Raw genomic sequence first — 26893 nt, 5'->3', positions numbered from 1 at the left:
ATTGTAATCCCCACCAGCCTCTGATTGTTATCTTATTTCCTCTCAATAACGACTTTATTATTGATAAGAAAGGAACAATGTACTATCACTACAATATTAGAGCTGAAATCATTAGTCTATTTATTGATTAGTTGATTTACAGAAAAATAATGTACAACAGTTTTTGAAAAATGACTAAAATTAACTTGTTTCAGCTTCTCAAATGTGAATGTTTATATATTTACATATCCTTGTCTTTTATGATAGTACAATGAATACCTTGACTTTTGGAAAAAAATATATTATTATTAATAATTATAAAAGCTTTAACATTCTACAGACTAAATGATTGAGTGAGAAAATAATCTGTAGTTTAATCTATATTAGTCGTTTAATATATCATATCAAATTTCCTGAATACAGTGTACCTTGTTTTACCTCCAGATCTATTTTTGAAGTTGTGTTTTGTGTGTCTAAAGTTCACAAGGGCTCAAAGACAAGATCCTACTTCATCCCCTGCGGTGGGTGTGTGGCTCTGAGTCAAATCTCCACACCGGACTGCAAAATACCTGTCAGATTACTGTGATATAGCAGTATGTTGGTGTACAGTTGCTGTATAAACTGTCAAAGTAACTCAGAACCAGAATCATTATAAAGAAAAACTCTTACTGTAAAGCATACATATTAAAAGTACTCCAACTCATAAAGTAGGCTAACTTTGTATGAAACTCACAATCACTCTCCTTCACAGTAAGGATAGTTAAAGTGCTGGTTCTGCCTAGCAGTTGCGGGGAAATTGTTTTTCCAAGGCCACAGGAATGACACATGTAATTATCTATATTATATGTTGTAAACTTGAAAGTGCATTATTCATTAACCTGCAACATCTGCAGAGATTGTGAGAATGTTGAAGCTACTGTTCTGTTTTTACGACTGCTGACACTGTAATTAGAAACAGACAAAAGAAAAAGGAGGAGCAATGAGCAGAGTTGATGTTTAAAGCCAAAAATCACACAGAGAGAAAACTCGAATGAGAATCTGCACGAGTTTGAGGAACACAACTTAAAAGGTTAGCGATTGGCAAATCAGAAAGAAGAAAAAAAGAAAGAAAGAAAGAAAGAAAGAAAGAAGAGCGGAACATTTAACGGTGTGTCAAAGTTTGAAAAATGCTGTCTAAGGTCATCTCAGCTGTATGTCTCACGCTGTGGGTAAGTTCTTGCGCCATCTCCGCGGCTGAGGATCCACATATGGCCAGAGCTCTCAAGCTGATGTCTGAGACCCCGCTCATTGATGGGTGAGTAGAAACCTCTTGCATGTAGAAAAATGTGCTTTGCATGATGGTCTTAATTACTTCATCTGCTGTTTGTCATAATGAGGAACAGCAGCAGTAAAAATGATGCTTTCTGTAGTAAAAACTCACTTCTGGAGGTCATTTCTAGCAGTTTTCCTGCCTGTTGTGAAATCACAGTTTATGATCAAAGAGGCTCTGTGAGTGTGTGACCTTTTACTTCCTGAACTTTCAGCCACAACGACCTGCCCTGGCAACTTCGAAAGCAATTCAACAATCAGCTCAATAAAGTGGACCTTAACACACTTGACACAACACACACCAACATCCCGAAGATCAAGCAGGGAAAACTGGGAGCTCAGGTACAAACAGAACAGAATGTACTGGGAAGTGAGAAATCAGAGAAAATGATGAAGAGGTGTAACCCCTAACCCTAACCCTAACCCTCTCAAAACACCAGCTCTATTGATACTCTTAATGAAACAAACAATGTAGGAGGATTGCTTGAAATTATTTGAACTGGTGAGCAGCTCAAAGATGCCAAAGAAAAAGGAGACAGTGTACAAGAAAGTTTTATATTACGACCTTTTTGTTCTCTGTGTTATTAAACGAAATTTGGTGAAACTTATAGATGCCAACGATTAATTTGTATGCAGATGACAAAGTTATCTATAGTCGATCCTAGTTTAAAGGGCAACTCCACCAATTTTACACATTAAGGTGTTTACAGGTGTTAGGAAGTACGAAGTGGATAAAAGTAGTATAAAGCCTTTTGTGGCTCCAGAGGTAGCTGCGTGTAATCTGATAAAGTACCTCAAGGGATGTCACTCAGTGGCTTACTTGCATTGTGGGTAATGTAGGCATCAGGTTTTGAAAAGCATTCCACTTGTCTAGCATTACACATCTATGAAAAACAAAATGTATAAATCAATATGGCAGAACCAGTGATATCCCCTTTTTTATTCTACGCATCTGTAAAAATTGGTGGAGTTATCATTTAACCCTTTAATGGCCTTCTAAACTGTTTGGTAGATACATTACAAGATACAAAATGTATTTCATTTTACTTTAATGTGTACTTTTGCTGTAAATCATTTGGTAGAGGCTCATAATTAAAACACTGTGAGGTCAGTTGAAGGAAAAATAATTGCCAGAACTAGGAAATGCAAATAGATAAATGAATAAACACTGTTTTCATGATTTTTTAAAAATATATTTTTAAGATTTCAATCTCCAGTGTTCAAAATGAAGGCACTCACTCAATAAAGCCTCTTGATTTCAAGCAAAATGGGGTTTTTAAAGCTTTATTTAAAAAAAGATTTAAATTTTTTATCACTTTAATGTGTAAAATTGGTGGGGTTACCCTTTAAATTAAGCATTTACTGACCTGCCACCCCTAGAAATCTGATTTTTTTTTTTTTTTAATTGTAAGAGATGTAGAGAAAAAATGTTGGCAGTGGTGGAGGGTAAATAAGTAAATTGTCTCCAATACTGTTTCACCACACAATTCCTTTTTCTATGACATTAGAAAAAAATGGTGTTTCATTCATTCAAATCAGTTCTCCTCAGTGAAATATGCACATTTTAGATTAGGGGGGAAAAGCACTGGTATGAGATCAGTACTCTGTATGAGTGGAATATGAAAATACTCAAGTAAACTACAAATACCTTAAAACTTCACTTAAGTACAGTCATTGAGTAAATGTACTTGGTTACATTTCATCACTGAAAATAGGCATAGCAATGATTTTGTCTGTACACAATCCTTATTTTAAGTGTTATGTACTGTTGAGAATGAACTGTTTTGATGCAGACCTTTACCAGGTGTCTCTTGTTTGAGACATTATGTGTCTCACTCTTCAGGTTATATAAACAAAGTCTACATAAAATCCTCCATTAAAAAGTGACACGGTTCTAATTAGGAACAAACAGCAGCTCTGTAAACGTTCCCTGGACACACAGGGGTGCTGCTAATTCATTATCCTCTGTTCCTCTGTCAGTTCTGGTCGGCCTACGTTCCCTGTGACTCTCAGTACAAAGACGCTGTGAGACAAACACTGGAGCAGATCGATGTGGTTCACAGGATGTGTCAAAAATACCCAGACACCTTCATGTTTGCCACCAGTAGCCAAGGTGAGACTGTGATAGTAGTTTCAGAGACATTTAAGTGTCACCTCCACTCTCTTCCTGGCTGAATCACCTATTATCATTCACAGACATCAGGACGGCCTTCGGCCAGAACAAGACAGCCAGTCTGATTGGGGTGGAGGGGGGTCACTCCATCGACAGCAGTATGGGCACCCTGCGCACCATGTACCAGCTGGGGGTCCGCTACCTCACTCTCACACACTCCTGCAACACACCCTGGTAAGAGCCAGCAGCACAGCAGGTTTATGCCACCAAACACACAAACGTGAATACAACAGCCAATCAAGTGTCACACGAGTTGTGTTTGTGTGTGAGGGGATTGAGCCAGTTGCGGAGGAACTGTACTGATCCTGTACTCATGTAAAAGCACGCTGTAAAAAAGTTTCCATTACAAGTAAAAGCCCTGAATTCATGTTACACCGTAAATAATTTTGGACTGTTTCAACTGCTGCCTTTAATATGAGTTAACTTTCTGTAAGCTGAATAATTATTTCAGTCATGTTTTTTTGTGAAACCAAATTTTAAGTTAACTGAACTTGAGGAAACATGTTCAGTGAACTTTAGATATCAATTTGAATCAACAAATGATGACTATTACAAACAAATTTGACATTCTTTAATGTTTTCTCACTTTTAAGAATCAGATTTTCATTTCAAGCAAAGGAAAGCGACGGTTGCTCCTTCTTGTGCTACAATATGTGATTTTTTTTCAACTACTACCTTTTTCAACTACTACCTTTGTCGTGGTTCTCAATGTTGTCAGTATTGTGAAAACAAACCGTCATGACTCATCTTAAAATGTATTGAAGACACACAGCTGCTAAGATCCGAAAACTTCCTCCTCCACCCCCGCTTTTATCAGTGTGTGTGTGTGTTTCACCATCAGACGTCATGGTCGGTTGAGATTGTGTTGTGGGAAGTACGGGGGATTCCTGCAGGCCTCTCGTGCTTTCCAGGCAGCACTATCAGATTTCTGGAAGAGCACATAAGTGTTTAACCCGATCACTGAGTTATATAGCTGCAGTGAGGACTCGAGCTGGTTTGATTTACTGTAACTGTAAACTTACCAAAATTTTAAAATGTCTCTTTGACAGCTACCCGTTCACCTATCTATTGTTTGCTCTTTGTTCTCTCTGAGTTCAGAATATGTAATAAATGTGCAGTCTGTTGCCTTAAAATCACCAAATTTACTTTGGAATAACGTCTTTAAGAGTACTTAAATGTAGTGTCCAGGGTAGAGATATGATCCCTGGTTATTCTTTGACAAATCCAGGAAATCAGATCTAATTTCCTTCAATGGTTTGGCTCAGTTTGGCCTTTTTATGGTAACTGTGTCATTTCTCGTCAGGGCTGATAACTGGCTTGTTGACGAAGGATCAGACCCTTCTGAGCATGATGGACTATCTCCATTTGGCAAGGTCAGTGAGCTGGCAGGGATAAGCAAATTACATGATTTATAATCTGTAATAAGTTACTGATTGGTGTCTTCAAATTGTTTTACTGCAATTGTGTTTTATTCAACCTCAGTTTATTGCACAAATCAGCAAACTTTGCTTCCAAGCTGTGTACTCTCACAATTAAGATGATGCATTTTGCAATCAAAATGATGAAATGTTACTCCTAAAATATAACTATAAGAAAAGTAATTAAAGAAATACGGTTGACAAAGTAACATTTTCTTTTTGTATACTGTTAGATGGAATAAGTGCTTATAAAAAAAACACTCAGTTCTTATGTTTCATTGTCTGACAGCCCTGAATCAAAGAAGAGTTGGGTTTTTTTTTATGCTGATCAACAGAAAAAGACGCTTTGATGTCAAAAACACACAAAGTGAAAACAGATCTCTGAAACAATATTCACTACATGAAATGGGAAACTATTGACATAGACGATAGAAATTAAAGACATAAAGCTTTTAACACGATTCCTTGTCCACTACAGCAAGTAGTTGTGGAAATGAACCGTCTGGGGATGCTCATTGACCTCGCTCACGTGACCGTAAAAGTGATGAACCAGGTGCTTGACATGTCTGAAGCGCCCGTCATCTTCAGCCACTCTTCAGCCTACAGCATCTGTCAACACAAGAGGAACGTCCCCGATGATGTCCTCAAGAGAGTGGTAAGAGTGTGTGTGTATAATGGACAATTTAGATCCTTCGCTCAAATAAATGTACAAGTACCTTAAAATAAAATTACTTCATTGCAGGTAAAAGAAGTATTATGTTGCAAAATGTACTTCAGATATCAAAAGTAAGAGTGCTGGATATGTAGAGAAATGGCCCATGTGAGTGATATATTGTTATATATGACGTTATCAAATTATTAACACTGATCATTAATTTCTGAGCAGCATTTTAACTACTTTATATATATTTAGGTAGTTTAGTCCAGTGGTTCCCAACCTCAGGGTCAGGCCCCTCAAAGTGTCACCAGATAAATCGGAGTGGTTGTACAATGATTCAATGGAGACAAAAAGAAGAGAAAAGTTCTGCTACACAAATATGTATTCATCTTTAGACTTTTGTCTAATCTTTTCTTTATCGTGAAATATTAAATAATTTTACCTCAATAGTTTTTTATAAAACACTTAAATGAAACCATCTGAGAAGATTAAAAGGTAAATGTCTGCAACCAAAGATTATTTTCATTATTGATTGATCTGTAGATCATTTTTTAGTGTAATCAGTGAGTTGTTTGGTCCATAAAAATGTTGATGACGGTCATTGTTTCCCAAAGCCCAAGAAATCAGAAAATATTCACATTTAAGAAGCTAAAATCTGAGAATTTTTTGGTCTAAAAAATTACTGGAAATGATTAGTTGGTGAACATAATGGTTGCCGATGAATTACATTTTTTGACAACTAATTGATTAATTGACAAATTGTTTCAGCTCAACATCTAAAACATGATGAGGAGCCCCGACTAGACTCTGCTTCTTTAAAGGGCTCACAAGCCACAACTGTTGGGAACAATTACTCTAATTTATAACAAAATGTTACGTATAAAAAGTACAATAATTCCTTCTGAATCGTAGTGGAGTGGCAGAAAAAAGGAAGTGGAAATAACTCAAAATTGCACTTAAGTACAGGTGGCAGAAAGTCCTGGAAGACAATAGCTAGCCTGACTGCACTAAAATGACCCCCCCCTACTGAGGCTGTGGAAAACACATCCTGCCTTTGAGGCTTGTTATCTCAGAGAACACAGCTCTGTAATCATCTTATCACACCAAAGAGTTGAAATCAGCACCTTGTGTCCACTTCTACTGATACATGTAGCCTGTAATGGAAGTTTCAGGCAGTAAAACAGTAAACAGGAAGAAAAAAAAAACAGATAAAGAAGCATCTCACTGATAACCGGGAGACAGGGACTCTAATAAAATGATAAGAAAGCAGAGGTTACTACCCTTGTGTACTTTATTATTATTGTGTTTGAATGCATCTCTTGGCCCTGGTCGTGTCTTTCACTGTCCCTGCTCTATAGAGTGTGTCCTGTCTAACAAAGCAGAAACGATGCAGTGTGTCGTTCCTTCCTATAGATCAGAGTTTCTAGGTCAGTAAGTGTTTCACTGTCATGTCACATCCTGTCTGTGTCTCCAGCAAGAAAAAAAAGGGATCGTCATGGTGAACTTCTATAACGACTATGTGACCTGCAGCGAGACTGCAAACATCTCAGACGTGGCCGGTAAACTACTGTTATGACCATGAAAACTACCGTAAACCTAGTTAAATATTAACATTTATCATCGTTTCTGTACCCATCTGCTTTATTCTCAACTTTTTACTGCTCTCATCACAGATCACTTTGACCATATAAAGAAAGTGGCCGGGCCAGACATAATTGGTTTTGGTGGAGATTACGACGGGGTTACAAGGTGAGTGCAAAACATTCAAACGTCAACTTAAAGGTCCAATGTGCAGACATGCGACTTAAGTCATTTGGTCCAAGATTCAAGAAAGCCTCGTGTCATTTTTTCATGGGCAATTCAAGTCAAGTCCAGTCTTTAGTGAAAGGATAAGTTCACCCAAAAATTAAAATTCAGTCACTATCTTCTCACTCCTATGCTGATGGAAAGTCAGGTGAAGTTTTCTAGTCCACAAAATATTTCTTGAGCTTCACAGCAAAACAACATTGCAGCATTCTCCTAAACAACTGAAGTAGATGGAAACTTGTTTTAAAATGTAAAAAACAGCCAAAAAATAAAAATAAAATGGTTCCGTACAACTTGTCTGTTGTAATCCAATTCTCCAGAAGCCCTGAGATCCCAAATTGATTTGGCCACTCACTTCATAATGGGTGCATGCCAACGCTTTTAGCTGAGCAGCAACAGTGAAAATTTCGGCTTTCAGAAGGGTGTAAGCAACTCTCTCCAAATTAATTTGTTATCTTGGTGCTTCCGGAGACTTTGATTACCCGGGACCCCTCCTAAATTCTACACACTGGACCTTTAATCATAAGTTTCTGGACAGGTGGGCTGAAAAAGTAAAAGACCAACATAAAAAATGTGACTTCGTATCAAGAAACTGTGTCAAATCGGTCTCTCAGACTGCCAGAGGGGCTGGAGGACGTGTCTAAGGTGCCAAATGTGGTGGCTGAACTGCTGAGGAGAGGATGGACTGATGAGGAGGTGAAAAAGGCTCTGGGAGACAACCTGCTGCGTGTCTTTACAGAGGCTGAGGCGGTGAGTCTCACACACTCTCTCTCACACACACACACACACACACCTGTCTGCAGCTTCAGTCTTTTTCTTTGTGTCTCAGGTCCGTGAAAGGTTGACTAACAACAAACCAGATGATGTTCCTATTCCGTATGCTGAGGTGAAGAACTCGTGCAGGACGAGCCACGGTTACCCCGACGTAGAGGAGCCAACTGGAGCTGCCAATTCGCTCAGCACACTGGCCCTACAGCTCACACTGGCTCTCCAGGCTCTTCTCTTACTATCAGCTCTATAGACTGCTCGTCAGTGCAGCTGAATGTATGTACATCAAGAGTTTGTCCAGGAATTCTAATAAAACCTGAAAATCTCCGTTAATAGGCTCAGGTTACTGTTTAAATTGATATTACAGCTTGTTTCTTGTCTGATATTAATGTTTTTCTGCAGGTTAGCTTTAAAAATTACCAAATACTAGTGACTTCAACAGTGTCAGAGTTTACTGAACTCATCTCATTAATTCACCATTAGACTGTCAGAAAGAGGCTGCTGTAGGCAAACATTGTGTAATCAGAACACACTCCCACACACAAAAGTATTCATCAACATCATTAAACTGACTTTTTCACAGGGAGCAGTACAGTACATGGTAATATTTCTAAGAGAGGAGCTCCATCTAGTGTTCCTAGAGAGAAACACAAGAAATGCAAAAGGTCCCTTTGGCTTCTCAGCTCCAATTTGCATGTTTTGGATTTACTTTGGGTTACAAACATGTGACTTGATTTAGCTCTGTGTGGTGGTGACATGATAATTTAGATATAAAAAAGTCAATGTTTCTTAGTTAACAAGGCAAACAAACAGTCTGTGGAAAAAGTTTCAACACAAAAAATGGCATGAGTTTCTGTGAGCAACTGTAAGACAACTGAGGATGAAATCATAACGCTACTTTAATAAAAATGACCTCTCCTGAAGGCTAATCAAATACAGTAGTGTGTTTTTCTTCTATTACACAAACACAGACACACTGCAACCTTGAGTTCAACATCCTTTCATTCAGAGTGTTGGGATGTAAAGATATTAACAGGCAGATCGTCCTCACTGTTTAACATTACATATTAAATGTGAAAAGAAACCATAAAATGAAGAAGACTCATTGGATCAGGCAAAAACATCTAATGTCCTCCAGTGAAGGTTGGTCCTGTTCAATTCTGAAGCACTGAACCACCGATTAAAGGCTGAGCTCCACTTCTGAACTCATGTTAGCTACAGTCGCTCTCTGTTAGCGGAGCAGAGAGGCACTCGAGAAACATGCATAAAGTCACATCCTTTGGACTGTCGCGGAAAATCCGACCTGAGTCCTTTACAAAGAAATCCACAGTCCAGCAGCATTAAACAACTTCAACAAATCGTCCACAGGCTTGTATAGGCAACCGAGAGAGATTAAGAAGGACTCATTTTTCATGTCACGCTACAATCCGCTCACGTATGGCCAATAAAAAATTTCAGGAAATTGTTACATAGATGCCCTTTAATTTTTACTAATATAACTCACAGGAGACAATTCATCATCTTTACAAGACAGAGAGTGGGTGAGCTGCAGTGGTTGACACATTTGCAAATTCATCAGCTACTTCCAGCTTTTGAAGAGAAAAGTTATGTAAAAATAGCACCTTTAAATAAAAGTTTGTAACCTAACGAAGTGGTTTATAAAGTGGAAAAGTTCACCATCATCTATTTTTCCACACAGATCCCAACTTTTGGCAAAATACTTCTGAGTGAAATATTAGTATTAACAAGGTTTATAGGTGGCACAACAGCAGGAACATCCGCCATCATATTCAGTGACCAGTGCATCATTTAGCGCCCTCTTGTGTGCTTCACAAGTAAAACACAGGACTCCACAACAACAGTGTGTGTGATAGTTGTGTGTCCTGCTGCTCCTCGGGATCCTCTCAGCACCGAGACACTGCTGGTGAATCAGACTTAATGAAAAGTGCGTGAGTTACTAACAAATGGACAAAGGGCTGCAGCTCACATGATCGACAGAAGCTGCGCGGTTAAGACGTTTCTGGTGAAACTTGTGTCTGACAAGTTGGTTCCACACAGACGAGCAGCGTGACCTCAGCTGTCACTGGCCCAAGTTATACAGAGGGTGATCTAAGGCAACTGAACATTATCTGCATTATCAATTCATCTGTCGATTATTTTCTAGATTAATCGTTGTCAGAAAATCTAAGGTGATGTTTTCAAATGTCTTATTTTGTCAGTCCAAAAACGATATTACGTTAAAGATTAAAAAGGAGACAAAATATTCATATTCGAGAGGCTGAAAACCGTATTTTTGCATGAAAAATTACTTATTACTTATTAATTGATTATCAAATACTTGGTGATTCAACAAATCGATCAGTCACCCAATTGTTGCAGCTCTAATGTGATCATTTGAAAAAGAAAATACCAAAGAGGACAGACATTCACAATCAGTTTGAGTATTATTTTTTTTAACCAAACAACTATTCTATCAATCGTGAATGAAAATAAAAGGTTTAGCTAAAGATGGCCACTGTTTTTCAGTGTGCTACTTGAATCCACATGAGAAAAAAACACAACACAGTAACAGCTTCAAGTATAAAATGTAACAAGAAGATCAACTGTTGAAAAGTAACAGACTAAAGTGCATTACATCCCAGCCAAGGGCGGTTCGTCAGTTGAGTTATGACCAGCCAGACCATAATTAAATAAGGGACGTTGGCAGACTGTCTGTAGAGGTATGTCTAGAAAGAGGAGGAGGGATAATCCAAGTCTGTTTAGAAGAGGAGGGAGAGTTAAGACACGACCTATCTCAGTGTCTCATTCTCTTGTCCCTGTGTTTCACTGTCTGACATAAGAGGGGGTTGAGTCATCACAGCGATCCTGTAAGGCAAATTATCTTTAGTCAACATCTTCCTGGTGGCAGACACCAAGCGGGAATAGTTATCAGGATTGTACTCGGACAGCGGGGGTCGGGTGCGCAGTAACGGCAGGTTGTCCCTGTCGGGCCGTGACAGGAGGAGAGGAGGCCGCCGCTGGCACTCGCCCTCCTTCAGGGAGTCCGGGAGCGGCTTGCGTTTGCTTTCAGGTAGAAGCATTATTGACAACACGGAGAGCACGGCGAAGGAGGCGAAGATGACGTGGTGGAGGAAGTAGCCGCCATTGTTTTGGAGCTCCATCAGGGAGGAGGCCGCCATGCCAACACAACCCGCTGCCAGCACGAGGCCGAGGCATCCACCTCTGACAGAGAGAGGGAAGAGGAGCAGGAAAACAAAGAGGAATCATCAGGGGACGACATCAAAGTGTAATGATCAGATAATACTTTATGGCTCTGTCCTGTCTGTAGCTTCAGCTCTAAGCCTGGTTCCTACAAATTAAATCTCTGAAAATGACTCACAAACAAAAGCAAAATAATTTCCTAAACCGGAGTAAACTGTCTAAGCAGCAAATGATGCATACAATAACAACACAAAACTTACATAAAATAAGCTGTATTAGGGTTTAGCTACACAGATAAGAAGCTACACAATAAGAAAAATATATCGACAGCTTCAGCACACTCACCGAACTGCAGTCGGCATCACCTCACAGGCGAAGAAAACACTGAGCATGGCGAGAGCCTGAGAGAACAGCAGACCCACGACAGAAAGCACCAACACCAGGCCGCCACGCAGGTCTGAGACAGGAAAGAAAAACTGATTAATGTCCTATTTTCTATTAAATGATCAGACCTTTAATTCTCCCAGATCTCAGTGGAAGTCCCTGCTATGTGATATCAGGCTGGGAAATTCTTTGTCATAAGTTTTCTTTAGGCTGAAACTTATATACTCTGTCGCTCTGCCTTCTCTGTGGTTTTTGTCTTTTTTTGTTATTGCGTTCATGAATGTGACCCAAAATGCTCTACGATATCTCCTTCTTAGCTCAGCTTGCAAAAGTTCTTCATCTACAACAGATGTTGAGAAATGTGTTGAGTTGATTGTGAAACATGATATAACTTCTAGCATAACAATTTCATTGATCTCTGGGATTAGGAAATTAAATCCATGAATTTATTATATTTATGACACCAAAAATGTGCTGTTTATTATGTCACCTTCAAACATTGTCTTTTAACGCAATTTCTGTCTTTGTGTCCTTTGAAATCTTTGAATGAGTTTAATTTTGAGGTACAAATGTTATTTAAGTAAAATGTTGCACTCAGTAGAGCTCATACCTCCGCCAAGGCCTTTTATCTGCATCAAATTTTACTCACACACAGATACCAGCCACCTAAATACACCTGATTTTTTTCAACAAGATCCATACATTATTCCCTGCGAAATAAACAAAATTGTTGAAAAATGCCCTGCCTCACAATGTTAGAGAAAGTGAGAAAAAATTCCTTAATTATCTGTCCCTTTATCCGGATCCGCACCAAAAGTCAGACCCATCCTCCATTCAAGTTTCATGGAAATCCGTTCAGTAATTTTTGTGTAATCCTGCTGACAAACCAACCAAACAACCAACAAACAGACAGACAGGTGAAAACCTAATAAAGATGCAGATGTTACGTACACTGAGTGAGGGCCAGCAGCAGCAGCGATGACAGTCCGGTGATGATGGCGGAGAGCAGAAGCATACCACGCCGACCAAAACGATCGACGGACTGGCAGATGAAGATGCAGGCCAGTGCTCCGGTCAGCACTCGGAGAAAGTAGCTGAAGTAAAAGTTGGTGGAATAACTGTGCAGGTTTCTGGTGAAACAGTACTGAATTCCTGTTCCAATGAACCTAGAGGAGAGGTGAGAGAGTCAGACCATGAACATCTATGAAACACACTGCATCTCAATTTTATATAAAAATGGACATTTTGTTTTTGCTTTTTCACATTAAGAATAAAAACTTACAGTGTGAAGCTGAGGATGAGGCAGTTTTTCCAGATAACGCGAGTTCGACGCAGCTCCAGAACTGAAAAGTATCTCGGCCGGCAGTCTTCTCCGTATGCTGAATCGATTTCTGCAGACAGAAAAGAAGGAAGGTTTAAAGGAAAGGTTAGAATCTCACTGTCACAAATTCTGATAATGGCTGTCAATAAGTGTACTACAATTGCAATGAATCAAAATATGGATTCGAAAAGTCCGGGAACTCAATGAGTGCAAGGAACATACACACTTCAGCTGGAAAAGGCCAAAATTTATATGGGTAGAGAGTGGAGGTGGAGTCATGTGATAGCCCTGTTGGCATGATATTGCTCTTCAACTCATCCTTTACTGTCTTAAAGAGAAACTTAACACTCCTGAGAATCTTGTCTTTGTGAAATATTTAGCAAAGGTGCTTCAATGCTTCATTTTTTGTCTCCTTTAGCACAGGATACCCTGGACCATCCTTCAGGAGAGGAGAGGAGATAATGCCATCCAACAATTCCTTGTGGCACCTTGTGGAACCACAGTGTTCAGTCTTTATGAATTCTCCTGAACATCTTTCCTTTGACCTCATGACGTTTTCCATCAAGGTCTAAGAAAAGTATCTGGGGGCACCCCGGTAGCTCAGTTGGTAGAGTGCGCGTCCCCTGTACAGAGGCCCTGTCCTCGCTGCAGCGGCCTAGGGTTCGTGTCCGACCTGCACTTTTCCGACCCCACCCTTCAAAGATGTTAGGTGCATTTGGAAGTGAAACAGGCTTGAAACTTTCAACTAGGGGGGTCCCATGTGTCACATTTTCTAACAACCAATGCCTTTTCTTCCCTGTCCTTGTCACTACATGTTAAAATAAGAATATGCATTGAAATGTTGATGTATTAGTCGATTTCAACTTTCTCTCTTGTATCACTGTACAATGAAGCTTTTATGAGGACTGATTCTTTGCTCTTAAACATTAACTAATAAGCAATATGCAGAGCTAATACGCCCTAATGTCGTTTCATGCTGATTGCCTTATTTCTGAATTAAAGTCAAACAAACGAGCAGAAATGCAATTATGTCGACAACAGATGGATTTCATAGATTATCAAACATGACATGTGGTAAATCATCATATTAGCCAAGTTTAGAGGTTACTCTGGGTGTGTGTGCGTGTGTGTGCGTGTGTGGTTGTGTGTGTGTGTCTGTACCTGACAGCAGGGTTTCACCGGGGTATATTTCTTCTTGCAGACAAACTCCATTCCTGGTGGAGAATTCCTGCAGGCTCCTCTTGGCCTGGGCGATCTGAGTTGTGGCCAGCAGCCAGCGAGGAGACTCAGGAAACACTGACGCACAGCTGAGAAAAACAACTCTGTTGTTAAATCTCAGAGAGATACGGAGCTCAAACATGGTCTGTAACATCGACAAAGGTTGATGGTGTACAGATGAAGGCATGCACAAAAATATTCCTGGCACATTTTTTTGGTAAGATCACAGGTACAAATAAAATGTTGTCATTTCAACATTAGTTGATATCAATTAATCGCGTACATATAGAAGGCATCAGGACATGTGTGTTTTCACTTATAAAGCCTTGTTATTATCGTTAAGTAACCAAGATATTTAAAAGGTATACTATGCAAGATTTTCTGAAAAAACAATATATAGACTGGTACAAAAATAATCCCTCTCAAACATGACGTATGATTCACTGGAGGTGTGTGGAGGTATCTGTATCTACAGAGACCCTACACCCTGCCTGTATTCATGGCTTGGGTTCATGGCTTGCCAACCCAAAGCATCTGTATTTGACAATCTGGGAATGAGACTTAATTAACGCCCTTTAGAGTTCCTACACCTTTTATCATATCACATTCAAGCACTTTCTGGACAGTTTAATAATGTGTCACTGCTCCATGGAGTTAGTATGGATGAAATTACAATTTCAAGCAGCCAAAATCTAAGCAGTTGTCAAACCTTGAAAACACCAGTGTGTGTACCAGTAAGTACCAAATTGTCTTGTTGTGATGTTGTGTATTTTGTAATTTGTTCTCAGGTCTCTGAGAGAAATAAAACATTCAGGTGTGAGGCTGAAACAGGACCAACTCCAAACTGCAGATTGGTCAAACATACTGCGTCCCAATGTGAGACTGTATATTTAAAACTGGCCTTAAAGCTTCACCAAACACAATGCAACCAACACACAAATTACCACATGACTCACCACCAATAAGAAAGCAGCAGGAGCAGAGGCAAAGTGGCCACAGCCTGGAGAACGGGCCAATCGCGGCACAGAACGGCGATACCCGGCAACAGCAGCTCTGCGAACACAGCGAAGAAGCTGCTGATCATGGCCACCATGAGACGATGGGGAGGGTCACACAGCTCCAACCCTGAGAGAGCCAAGAAGGACAGATAACATCAGGACACAGATGAAGCAAAACTAATACATTTGTCCAAAACCAATCCATTGTTTGTCAGGAAATGAAACCTTTCACACATGAAGCTAACTAAACAATCTGCCTTCTCTTTTATTGAGTTTTCAGCAGACAGAAGACTTAAATATAACAAATACTGTTACGTGTCTGTGCGTGTACTAGTCTCTTTTCTTTTGCTACAACCTCTCTGCACTGTGTTTGGTAGTTTAAAGCAAAGCAAAATTGTGCATAATAACGCTGCTGGGACATAAAGTACTCCTAACTTCAGGCACTGACGTAAACTTGTTTGGGAGTGTGTGAAGCTACGAGAGTTTCTGCTGAACTTTGACCTCCTTCCCCTCGGAGCTCGTACTCTCTTTCCAACTCCTCCCTTGTCAGAGGGGGAAACAAGGAGCTCACTTCCTGCTCACTTCCTTGCCTTCAGTTCTGTCCAACTATTGTTTTCTCCTCTCTGCGGAGGAGCAGCACTGGCAGGACATCACTGAGAAACATTTCTCTCAGGTCCCATCTCGCCCAGCCCAACATCAGCCTAATCTAAAAAAGAAACAAATACAAAAAAATCTGGACTCAATCTAGCCCTGACCTCACAGGAATGTGGGAGTATGTGCGTATGTCAAAAATAACACAAAAAAGTGTACCTAGTACCACCTCCTCCCACGCAGGAATGTGTTCTACAAATGTTATTACATTCCTCTGCCGCTTCACTCTTGTTTTAGACAGCTCCAGAAAGAAAACACACTGTATTTGATGCGCTAAGTTTTCCTTTTAGTCAGTGACATCTCTTTAAAGAGAAATATGATTAAGAAGGGGAGCTAAAGCTTTCGTCAGAGGGGGAAAACACCGGAGAGCCCCTAAATGAGGACAGCTGAGAGGCAGAAGTAAAAGAGAAACCAACCAGCTGCCTGCTGTCAGTCAGAGCTCAGCACATCACACTGTAGTTTCTCATCGGCTCAAATTGCCCCACAACTCTTCAAGACTGTCGTACAAATGTCACCCATACTAAAGCAATAATATATGGACATATTTGTCAATTCAGAGTGCAATTCAAGCATGTAGCTCACTAAACTACTGTGTGTCCCAATTATTATTATATATGTGTGTATATACATACATATATATATATATATATATATATATATATATATATATATATATCAGATATTATTTGTGTTAGCATAAAGTTTTTTGAAGCTAGAATAAAGAAAAAGTCAACAAACACATCTGCTTTTACCAACAGCAAATCAATGCGTGTCAATCAAACTGCAAGTTTAAATCTCCACTGCAAATTAAAGGGTATAATCCTTAAACTCTTTATGAAGTCAATCCCCCATTTTTGATGCAATTTACGTGGGCATTTTTAATCAAAAGTTGTTCAATACATTAAGATTCTGTAATTAGTTCTTCATACTGTGGTTTTCATTGTTGGTAACGAGGTCCACCATTCCCACACGGGATTCAAATTGACTTCATCCGCACAAGGAAGTCACAAGAAACAATGCAGCATATAATCTAGTGTTACAGTGAGTTTGTTTGGCTGCGCTGTAAACTAGAGAAGGACATTTCAAGCAAAAAATGCTATTCGATAATCACTGGGAACTATTCAATGATTATTCGCTGGTGGTATCGTGTTGTTACTGGGCCAGTAAAAACAAGGGAAAATATATTTTTCAAGACAAAACCATAGTAACATAAACTATTCCAATATTAATATCTGATCCCTACTGTAAAAGATACACCAGTTGCTCTTCTGTTGTGTTTTTTTAGTTTGCTGTCTTACTCACCAAATCAACCTGGACAGAAACTTTACAAATTACAACTTAACAATTTAAGAATAGATATCAAATGTTCTTCCAAGATATTAAAAAGTTAGATTTTGTTTTCTTCAGTGTTACCAAAGCTGTTTTACCAGCATCCACAATTTGTTTTGTAGTTAATTCTAATTTTTTTGCAGTCATAAGTAACTTTTCTTTGTGATGCAATGTGACCAGGGATCAAAAATGTATGTATTTGTAGTAAAAAACTAATTTGAGAATGTTCACCGCACAGGCACACTACTGTCTAATTTTCTTGCATAAAAAAATAACCTAATGCTCTAGTGGGTACATTTTGGCTCCATGTTTTATTTGAGTTCGAGCCTTCAGTATTTCCTCCAAGTTAATTTCAATTAAAAATATATTTCTCCTGAGAAGACGTGGTTTTAAAAGGTCTAGAAGTCACAAAATGTTCAGTTAATGAAGCAGCAGCAGTAGAAGCAGCAGTTGTTGTGCCCTTTTTTAAATCGGGTTGTTGTCCGTCACTCATTACTTTCCAAAGGTGTATCCAGGTAATCCCTACTTCTCAGTTAACAATAAACCTTGTTTTTAGCTGGAAAACCATGGATTTCTTAGCTTATCCAAAAGGCCAGGAAGTAAATGTATTCATTCAACAGGAGGGTTATGCGTTCGATTAAATGTGGACATTTTTACCCAAGAAGAAACTGCATCCTATTCATCCCCTTTATGTCATTAGATGTCCTAATATAATGAACTCCCATTTATCGGACTCGTTGTTGTGATCTGATGGAGGTAATTTAATTATTCTTTATGTTATCAGAGAGACTTGAGGAGATGGGAGGTGCTTACAGATGAACATTATGTCAATACATTTATCTACAGCTTCTCTTTACATAATGTACTGTTCAATTAATAATAATGACAAATGTGCTACATTTCTTTTATATATAAGTTAATATATATGACTTACCTTTACATGAGGAGAAGTTTCTCCTATCACATGAAAACCACAGAAGATAAAACTATTGACTTGTCACTCATATATAATTGCAGCATATACTTCAAACTTTCGTTGTTTTGTCTTTGTTTTGTCTTTCAGGTCTCGTTCTTGACTTTCAGACATCAGAAATAAATTTATCAAGTATGTTTAGGTTGTTTGTGTTTCCTGAAATAAAGATAAGATGGGAGAGATAGGCAGGATTTCTACTTCGCTTCTGCAAGGGCGCAATGGGATTTTTCTTATCTTTGACTGATAAGATAGTTCACCAGTTAGCTCGGTCGAAAGGCTTGCATTGGGCATTTGTATTCTGTTTTTATCTCACAATCTGATTGTTTTTTTGTGTGTTTCCCAGAGAAAAGCACTAAAACAGACTGTGACTACTCACTGTGCAGACGCAGCTAGTCTGCTTGACTCAGGAGCCTACGTGTATGGCACCAGTGTGATTGCATTTTATTCTACGCTGGGAATCACATGGCCACGATTTATTACATTTACATTACTTAACATTTACAGAACATTAGATTTTCCTCAAGAGAGAATTCTCTTAATTAACTTACATTAAACAATCATCAACTAGTCTTAATAGTCAAGCTTTGAGGACATGTGGAGCTGAGGGACTTTCCCCTTAAGTACACTTAACAGCAGCGAGTCTTGGACTGAACAACTGGATATACAGTACAAGTTCATGTTTCTTTTTTTTCTCATTTATTTACCCATTAGATTCTCATTTTGCCTATTTTTACCATGTTTGCATACTTTGCTAATTTATGTAGTTGTTTGGGTTGTGTAAATAAAAACTCTTGCAACAAATGAAAACAGAGTAAAGCAATCTAGCAAAAAATTACATTTACATAAACACAGTGCCAACAAGTGACTTAGAGTGAAGAGCAGGAATCTAAAAGCTCTCTAAAATAAACAAAGAACTAAGTCGCAGCAGGGGGAAGGAGTCTTTCCCCAATCCCCCAGAGAAGTCAATTACTGAATAAGACTGCAGGAAGCTTAACAGTTAAATGTTTATACAGGATACTCACTGGCAATGTATGAGGAGACAAACACCCCGGCGAGCATGGCGCCCTGAGAGAGACGCAGCAGCAGAAACACCACCGCACTGTTGGACAAACACACGGCTACACCGAACAGAATGGACAGACTGATGGAGAGGAGGAAGCACCGCCGACGACCCAACCTGAAAACAAAAAACAATGCTATCATCTCACAGAACATATACTCCTATAAGTGAAATGAAGTGTTCAATATTAAATAAATAGGTCTGTTCACCTTGTATAATGAAAGATGCCAGTTTAAGGGGTTTTAGTGCCTAATTTCAATGTCCTGCTTGTGCTAATGCATGTTGATACATGTGAGCTTGTTTTTCAGTAGTCGATATTTCACAAATAGTTGGTTCATTTATATATTTTACAAAATGTATTCACAGTTCTCATGTAACAATTCAGGCAGCACAATATTGAAAAACACTGAGATTGCTATAGTTCAGTTTTTTTTGCAATATATATATTGCGATACGGGAATACTTTCTAGAATGATTGAAAAATGATTGTGACTTGCTGGTTTACTCACAAACAACACATTTCCATGTATACCAAAACCCTTAAATTAGACTAAATCATGCAATATTAGACAGACTTCTCTTTTAATTTAGTCATGGATAATGAAAACTATGTGAGTTTTCCTTCCAAGTCAACGCCATAAAAAGTATAATCATTATTTACCAGTCGCACAATGTACCAAGGAAGACGTATCCCAGGATCCATCCTGCCATGAAGCAGATATGCTGCAAAGGGATTTTCCAGTAGTCACTGCAAACCAGGTTCCACTGTGAAAGAAGACAAAGAAGTACATTCACACATTCTTAGACCGAAACAAAACTCGATATTAACTTGGAAAAAAAGGCCTCTAAAACAGAGAGCACGGCCATTCAATAAGGTTTAAAAAGAGACAAATTATTGTACAACATACTGTATCATGAGCTTTAAATAAAAATATTCGACGTGGTAGCGGGCATCAGCAATTGGACGTACATATGTTCTCCACTTTTTTGTTGAAAAGATTGCGACTATTTGAGCACCCCCTTCTTATGACCCATCCATCACTATCACTCGCTCTACTGTTTTTAACCAGTTTGAGCCTGTGTCTCTGTCTCTTCTAAAGGAAACCATTGGTCATATGAAACCCTCAGCTTGTCCCACAGATGTTGTCCCCTCTCGTTTTGTAAAAGATACTTGTGAGACTATAGGACCAAACATCCAAATCATTATAAATAGCAGTCTATCTGCAGGTGTTGTGCCAGCAACTTTTAAGCATACAATAGTACAACCTCTGATCAAAAAACCCAATCTGGACACCTCAGTCCTCTCCAATTTCCGACCAATTTCCAAACTCCTGTTTCTTTCAAAAATCTTGGAAAAGGTTGTACTCATACAATTGCAATCTTATTTATACATACATGGCATTCTTGAAGTGTTCCAGTCTGGTTTTAAACCCCTGCACAGCACTGAGTCTGTACTTTTAAAGGTTTTTAACAACCTTTTATTAACTGCTGACTCAGGCGATTCCGCCATTCTTATACTTTTAGGTCTTACGGCTGCATTTGACACAGTAGACCATAAGATCCTCATCTCTCGCCTGAAGCAATGTGTTGGCATTAAAGGCACTGCTCTGGAATGGTTCAGGTCTTACCTGTCTGACAGAAGCTTTTCTGTCAACTTTGGTGACCTATTCTTGGACCTATTATGTTTTCCCTTTACCTTCTTCCCCTAGGGTCCATCTTCAGGAAATATGGTATCTCGTGTCACTGTTATGCAGATGACACTCATATTTACCTGCCTTTGAAACGGAAGGATGACAACTCTTTCAAGTTATTGTTTGATTGTCTTACAGACATCAAAGCTTGGATGGCCTTAAATTTTCTAAACTTTAATGAGAGTAAAACTGAAGTCCTGATTTTAGGACCTAGTGGTGCCTGTGATGCCCCTCATATGCACCTGTGTTCCCTGGAACCATGTGTAAGACCTGCTGTGAAAAATCTGGGTGTAATAATGGACAGTGATTTTAAGCTGGACAAACAGATAAACTCAGTGGTAAATCTAGCTTTTTCCAACTGAGGCTTTTATCTAAGGTCAAGCCATTTTTATCATTTCATGACTTGGAGAGGGTTATACATGCTTTTATCTCTTCCTGGCTTGACTACTGTAATGCCCTTTATGTTGGTGTTAGCCCCCACACTGCCTGTTTTTAAACCTCGCCTTAAAACACATTTTTATTCCTTGGCTTTTAATTCAGTATGAGAGTGGCCCCTGTCTGTCCTTGTGTCTGTCTTATCTGGTCTTTTTGTTTTTACTGCACTTTGGTCAGCTGTTGTTGTTTTTAAATGTGCTTTATAAATACATTTTGATTGATTTTGATTGATACTGGACCAGCAAAACTGTTTGTGCTCTCTTTTCCCTAAGTAAACTCTTAAAGGATTATACCAATGTCTGTGCATTTTGTTTTTAAACTCAAAAACTCAAATCTTTTTAAAAAGGTCACAAATATATAGTTATTTCCCAAAACAGCTGGGTTTTTCGGAAATAACACTCATGCAGACATAAAGAGTACATGCCTGGGGACCATTTTCAGCCAAGGATGAATACACATTTAGTGCTCTAGTGAGTGTTTAGGACAGTATGTGAGACTAAAAATAAACTACACTGGCCGTGTTCATTGTAATGCAGGAACATGTCACCCAGTGTGACCCATTAATGTGTCTTCAAAAGTTTCTGGATAACAATGGAGCTCTACGACACAGAGGAATGAGCCCTGCATGCTCGTACTACTGTTTTTTTTGGGATTTGTTGACATGTCGACATCCTTAACTATAATTGCTCAAAATTCCCACAGCAATACATTAACATTTTATACGTATGATGTTTCAAGGGGTCTTTGGTTTCTGTGAATTCTAGTGTCACAAATGTTGCCGACAAGCCACATTCATCTAATTAGACTACATAACATAGGATAACAGCAGGCTACCAGTCAAGTCAGACACACAGAGAAGTTTCTGTGAGGAATCAGGAATGTAGATCATGTCGTCTCTAATTGAGTTAAGGTGTCTGCTGACAGTGTTATTACATTAGAACAAAGTAGAGCTCAAAGTAGAGCGTGCTTTGCTCGTGGCTAGTAACAGTCACTGCTTTCCTGCTCCTACTTATCCCTCCATCTCCTTTGCACGTACTCCGTTTGTAGTCAAGGTATTTCATGACAATTAACATTTTTTACAGATACACATGCACTAACTAAACCCTTAGGATATCTGCTGGACAACAATCAGCAACATTATTTACAACCCAGCATGGGTAGAGTTCAGCTCATTCACTTGTGACCGTTGCTGCATTTTACCAATGCATCATGAGTTTTGAGACATTCTCCTTGTCACATTATACACAATAATTTCAGAGTTTGCTATGACAGAAATTCAGGCAGCGACACTGTACAGTAAATCACTAATACAAAACCGCTACGCAAGTGAACTATAACGCAGAACACTAATTGATGAGAGGTCTGATATTAGTGGGTTTCGCTGGCGACATGACTACAAATTAGAGATTAGGCCAGATTCATTTGCAACAGCGACCTAAAGCAAATGTAAAATGTCAGACCCACATTAATCAGAGGAGGGATCTCTGGGGAAAAGTCTGAAGACGTCAAAACTCTAGTACATTATAAAGGCCACAAGATTTCTTCTGACTCTCCCTCGTTATTCATGCAGCCATGCTCACTGCGTGGTTATTTAAATTAATCACAAATTAAATTAAGAATACGTAGAAAATAAGCAAAACATGAAGGTCTTAAAACTAGATTTCGACACATTGTCCCTCTTGAACACAGGGGCCTCAGATAATAGAGATCCATCTTTAGGCCATTATAATGCGGACTGATATGGTGCTTGAGTTAATGAACCAAACAACAATCACCACAGAGTGATTCTTTGCGGACCATTTGGAAGTGAGGAGCTATAGGGAAGTCATAAACACTGTAAAAAGTTTTTCTTAAAGTCGGATAAACACGACAAGCAAAGACCAAGCTAATGAAATGAGCTTTAGGAAGAGAAAGAGGAAGAGAGTCCAACAACATTGATGCTATAAACACTCTCCTCATCCGTCTCAAAGACAAACATTTCTAGTTGATTGTTAGTACAACTGTGTTCCAAGGTTTTTCTGTTGTTTTCTTTGGTGTATTTCAAGGTGATGAGCACATTGTACTCAATTTTTCCTTTAACAGAGTTTTCCTTTGGCGCAGCGAACAACGTCATGGGGAGAGGAAGCTGCTGCTGCAAAGGAGGCGTTCGGTGTCTCAGGAAGGAACATGGAGGACTTCCCAGAGCGTGAGCAACAGCTTATCAAGAGGGGAAAAAAGAGAGTATCTACTTCCTTGGAGCCATGATACAAAAACACATACAGTACTCTGAGTGGAAGTTGAGGGGTAATTACGCATAATGACTTTTTTATCCTGCTTGTCTCCACTGAAGCTCGTAACTCTCACTCCTGTGGTTTAGAGACTGCATCAAACACTGGGAGGTGTGTTACAAACTCCTGTGCTGACACAGATGTAGCGTGCACATGGGAGGCCTTTGTACAGGGTCACATGGAGAAATATTTATGTTGGAACTCTTAATCAGTATTTGCAGACTGGGACGGATCCTTGAATAGCTGACTAATAACAGACAGATGAGAAGATAAACTCTATCCTGCTGTTTATTTACTCGTGTAGTTACACAACAAGATGCAATCGTGTTGAAAGGTTATGGTATGTCTGACACAATCAAACAGAATCCATATTCTGCTTGAAAACAAGGAGTCAAAAGAGATCTTGAATGCACACCAAACTACACTTCCTTCGTTTCTTTTCACACGCTCTTCCTCAGAGTCCATACTTCAGTTCATAAGCCTAATGCAGACATATGTTTACATACTGTATGATCTACGAAGCCGAGGGAAAGCATCCTGCCAGACAGATAAGTGAGAGTGGAAAAAGACTGAGCAACGACAAAGTTTTAACTGTTTAATCGAGCAAATATTGACAGAGTGATGTGAACAACCGTTTTTATGACCACACACGCCTCCAGCAGAGGCAGACTGGAACAGATCCAGTTCAGCACCACCATCATGGAGCAAGACCAAAAAATCTAAATAGTTGTCAGAGTGAAAAACCTGAGGGAACCGTTTGTCCAGTCTCTGAGTTATTGTATGTGACAGTTAAAGGTGCAATGTGTACGAATTTTGGTTGAAAACGTTCAAAACTAAAATTATCAGCAGAAGGTGAAGGACTAACAGTTTTGATGTTATGACGTCTAGCATGTTTAGCATGCTAAACAGATAGCCCCGGTCCAAAGCTCCTGTGCTTGCAGAATAACTGTGCGTTCATGTGCTCTTATCAGAAAAATGCAAGGAGAAAATTTTGGGACACGAGTTGCTGAGTTGACATAGTATGGTGCTGAAACATGACGGACTACAGTAAACATTTGGTTGATGGTAAGAAACTTTTACCAAAGTCGTGTATTGTGTAGTCATTGTATTGTTTCCTTTGTGCTTTCTTGTCACTCAAATACTGAACACAGCTGTCAACATGTTGTTAAAACGCTCTGAGCGTTAAAATGCAAAGCAACTTCTTTTTGGCTTCCATGTTGCTCCCACATTGTGACGTGATGCACGTGAACACACCGAAGTTGGATGAACAACGTCCCAACTCAGGAGATGGGACAATCCGAGGAGCACCTGAATGCAGCATCGCTGTGTGTTCCTGTACGGTTAGTATTAGTGAAAAAACGTTTTTCTGACTGGTGGGATTCATGATCACCCCCTCAAGTCAGAACAACAACTCAGAAAGTTAAAGAATATGTTGGTGCAGGAGCTGCTGAGTTGACGCTGAAACATGGTGGACGAAAGTAAACATTGGGTTGATGGCAAGAAGCGTTTACCAAAGTCATGTATTGTGTAGTGTTTCTTGTCACTTAAATACTAGAAATAGCTGTTGTTTAAACGCTCTGAGCAATAAAATGCAAAACAACATTCCAACACACTGAAGTCGGAAGAACGACTTTGGAAATGGGACCATCTGAGGAGCACTTGAATGCAGCATAAACACCCGTAGCGTCTAGCTCCTAGTCCAGACTGCTAGCTGCACGGCTAACAGAGCTAACTAGCCGACTGCCCCTAGAGTTGGCAGCAGTTAGCTGTCACTCTGTTGATATGCTGCCCCCTATTTGTTGAGTTTGAATTCAAAAGGTTGCTAATTCTTACATAGTGCACCTTTAAATAAAAAAGTGGGGAAAACCAACAGCCTGAAGTACAACTGGATCCAGAAAAGCTGTTTTTATTGACTCCTCAGCCTTAAGATGTAGATGAACTAACTTCAGGTGAGTTTATCCTCCACTTCATCCCTGTTTCTTACTCCTTTTAAAGATTCAAACCCCCACACAGACCTGAAAGATGACCAACAGCCTGAAAAGTCTCCTTACCTCAGTGACAAAGTTGCTCTGGAGCCCGGCTACATGGGCGTACTCCCACCCTTTGGTGCAGGACACCCTTTCCCTGGGCACATTCTCAGAGAAGTCCGAGGTGTTGGACGTGTACCTGAAGAGCTCACAGTGGCTGAGCCCGGTGCCGTTCACCCAGGGGATGGTGAGGTTGAGGTACCCCTGCCTGGTGAAGTTGCTGAGGAGGAACGTGGAGGGCAGCAGCAGCGGATCCGGTCTGCAGTGGTACGAGTCCGGGATTAAAGTGTAAAACACGTCGCTGAACAGATTCAACATGACGGCGAAGTTGGGGAACCAGCTGAACACGACCACGATTCGGTTGTAGCGTCCGTAGCCGCCGGTGTGAGGGAAAACCTTCGTCTCATAGTCCATTTGAGGACGAGAGTGCGTGGGGACTGACGGAGCTGTGGCCATGGCGCAGGGAGTGCGCACACTGTGCTGTCAGCTCGCAGCAGGAGCAGGTGAGGAGGAGGAAGAGGAGGAGGAAGACGAGGAGGAGTTCAGGGACCGACCTATGAGACACCTGCTGCTTCACTGACTCATGTCAGGGTCGTCCCTGAGTCATGGAGCCGACAGCCGAGTCACCAGACGTACGTTTGGATCCGGTCCGGACACCATGTGACTCAGGAGGTGACTGAACAGATGGAGAGTAAAATTATATTTTTCAAATATTTTTTGTTGTGACATCAGAAAATGTCAAATCAGGACTTAAGTTCTGTTAAACAGTTATTCCATTGATTAAAGGGGCACTATGTAGTTTTTGGAGAAGAAATTCAAACTTGGAATTTTAAAATTTGCAATATAAATGAGGCAATGATACAAACAAATAAATATTAATATTATTGAAATATATAAACAAGCTGTTCTCAGAGGAAAATAAGGTCCCCGGAACACTGTTTGAAGCTAGAAAGGTGGCAGGGTCCGCCAAATATAAACAGAGTAAAACAGTATGAAATTGTGTTGTCCTTTAAGGTCAGTTTGTTTATTCAATCATGAAAACGAAGAGTTGGTTTATTTAGTCGATGAAGCTCTTTCTCCTCTGATTAAAATTCTTTCCCCAAAACTACATAATGCACCTTTAAGTATGTTTGGGAGACAGAATAGTAAAACAACAACATAAACTGAGATATTCTGACTTTTATATCATCCCTACAAAAACATTTGCCTAAAACAGTATTTTAATTAC

The 26893-nt window shown here is 39.6% G+C and overlaps 2 protein-coding genes across 2 annotated transcripts; one reads left to right on the top strand and one right to left on the bottom strand.

The window, feature by feature from the left end:
- The first annotated feature begins 1145 nt into the window (after positions 1–1145).
- On the top strand, positions 1146–8363 carry dpep1 (dipeptidase 1). The gene is made up of 10 exons (XM_073465035.1): positions 1146–1273; positions 1503–1629; positions 3268–3400; positions 3484–3634; positions 4764–4833; positions 5357–5533; positions 7011–7095; positions 7210–7285; positions 7957–8092; positions 8172–8363. The coding sequence occupies exons 1-10, from the start codon at positions 1146–1148 to the stop codon at positions 8361–8363; spliced, it is 1275 nt and encodes a 424-aa protein (XP_073321136.1).
- A 1209-nt stretch (positions 8364–9572) lies between these two features.
- On the bottom strand, positions 9573–26189 carry slc22a31 (solute carrier family 22 member 31). The gene is made up of 9 exons (XM_073463812.1): positions 25690–26189; positions 19907–20010; positions 19208–19362; positions 15191–15359; positions 14178–14323; positions 12978–13086; positions 12647–12861; positions 11657–11768; positions 9573–11332 (listed from the first exon to the last, which is right to left on the bottom strand). Exons 1-9 carry the CDS (start codon positions 26119–26121, stop codon positions 10900–10902), a joined length of 1875 nt encoding a protein of 624 aa, XP_073319913.1. The 5' UTR covers positions 26122–26189; the 3' UTR covers positions 9573–10899.
- Positions 26190–26893: the final 704 nt, after the last annotated feature.

The sequence above is a fragment of the Pagrus major genome, chromosome 4, assembly GCF_040436345.1.
Source record: "Pagrus major chromosome 4, Pma_NU_1.0".
Lineage (NCBI taxonomy): Eukaryota > Metazoa > Chordata > Actinopteri > Spariformes > Sparidae > Pagrus > Pagrus major.
Note: the sequence above shows the minus strand (reverse complement) of the source record. Positions and strands in the feature narration are given on the sequence as shown.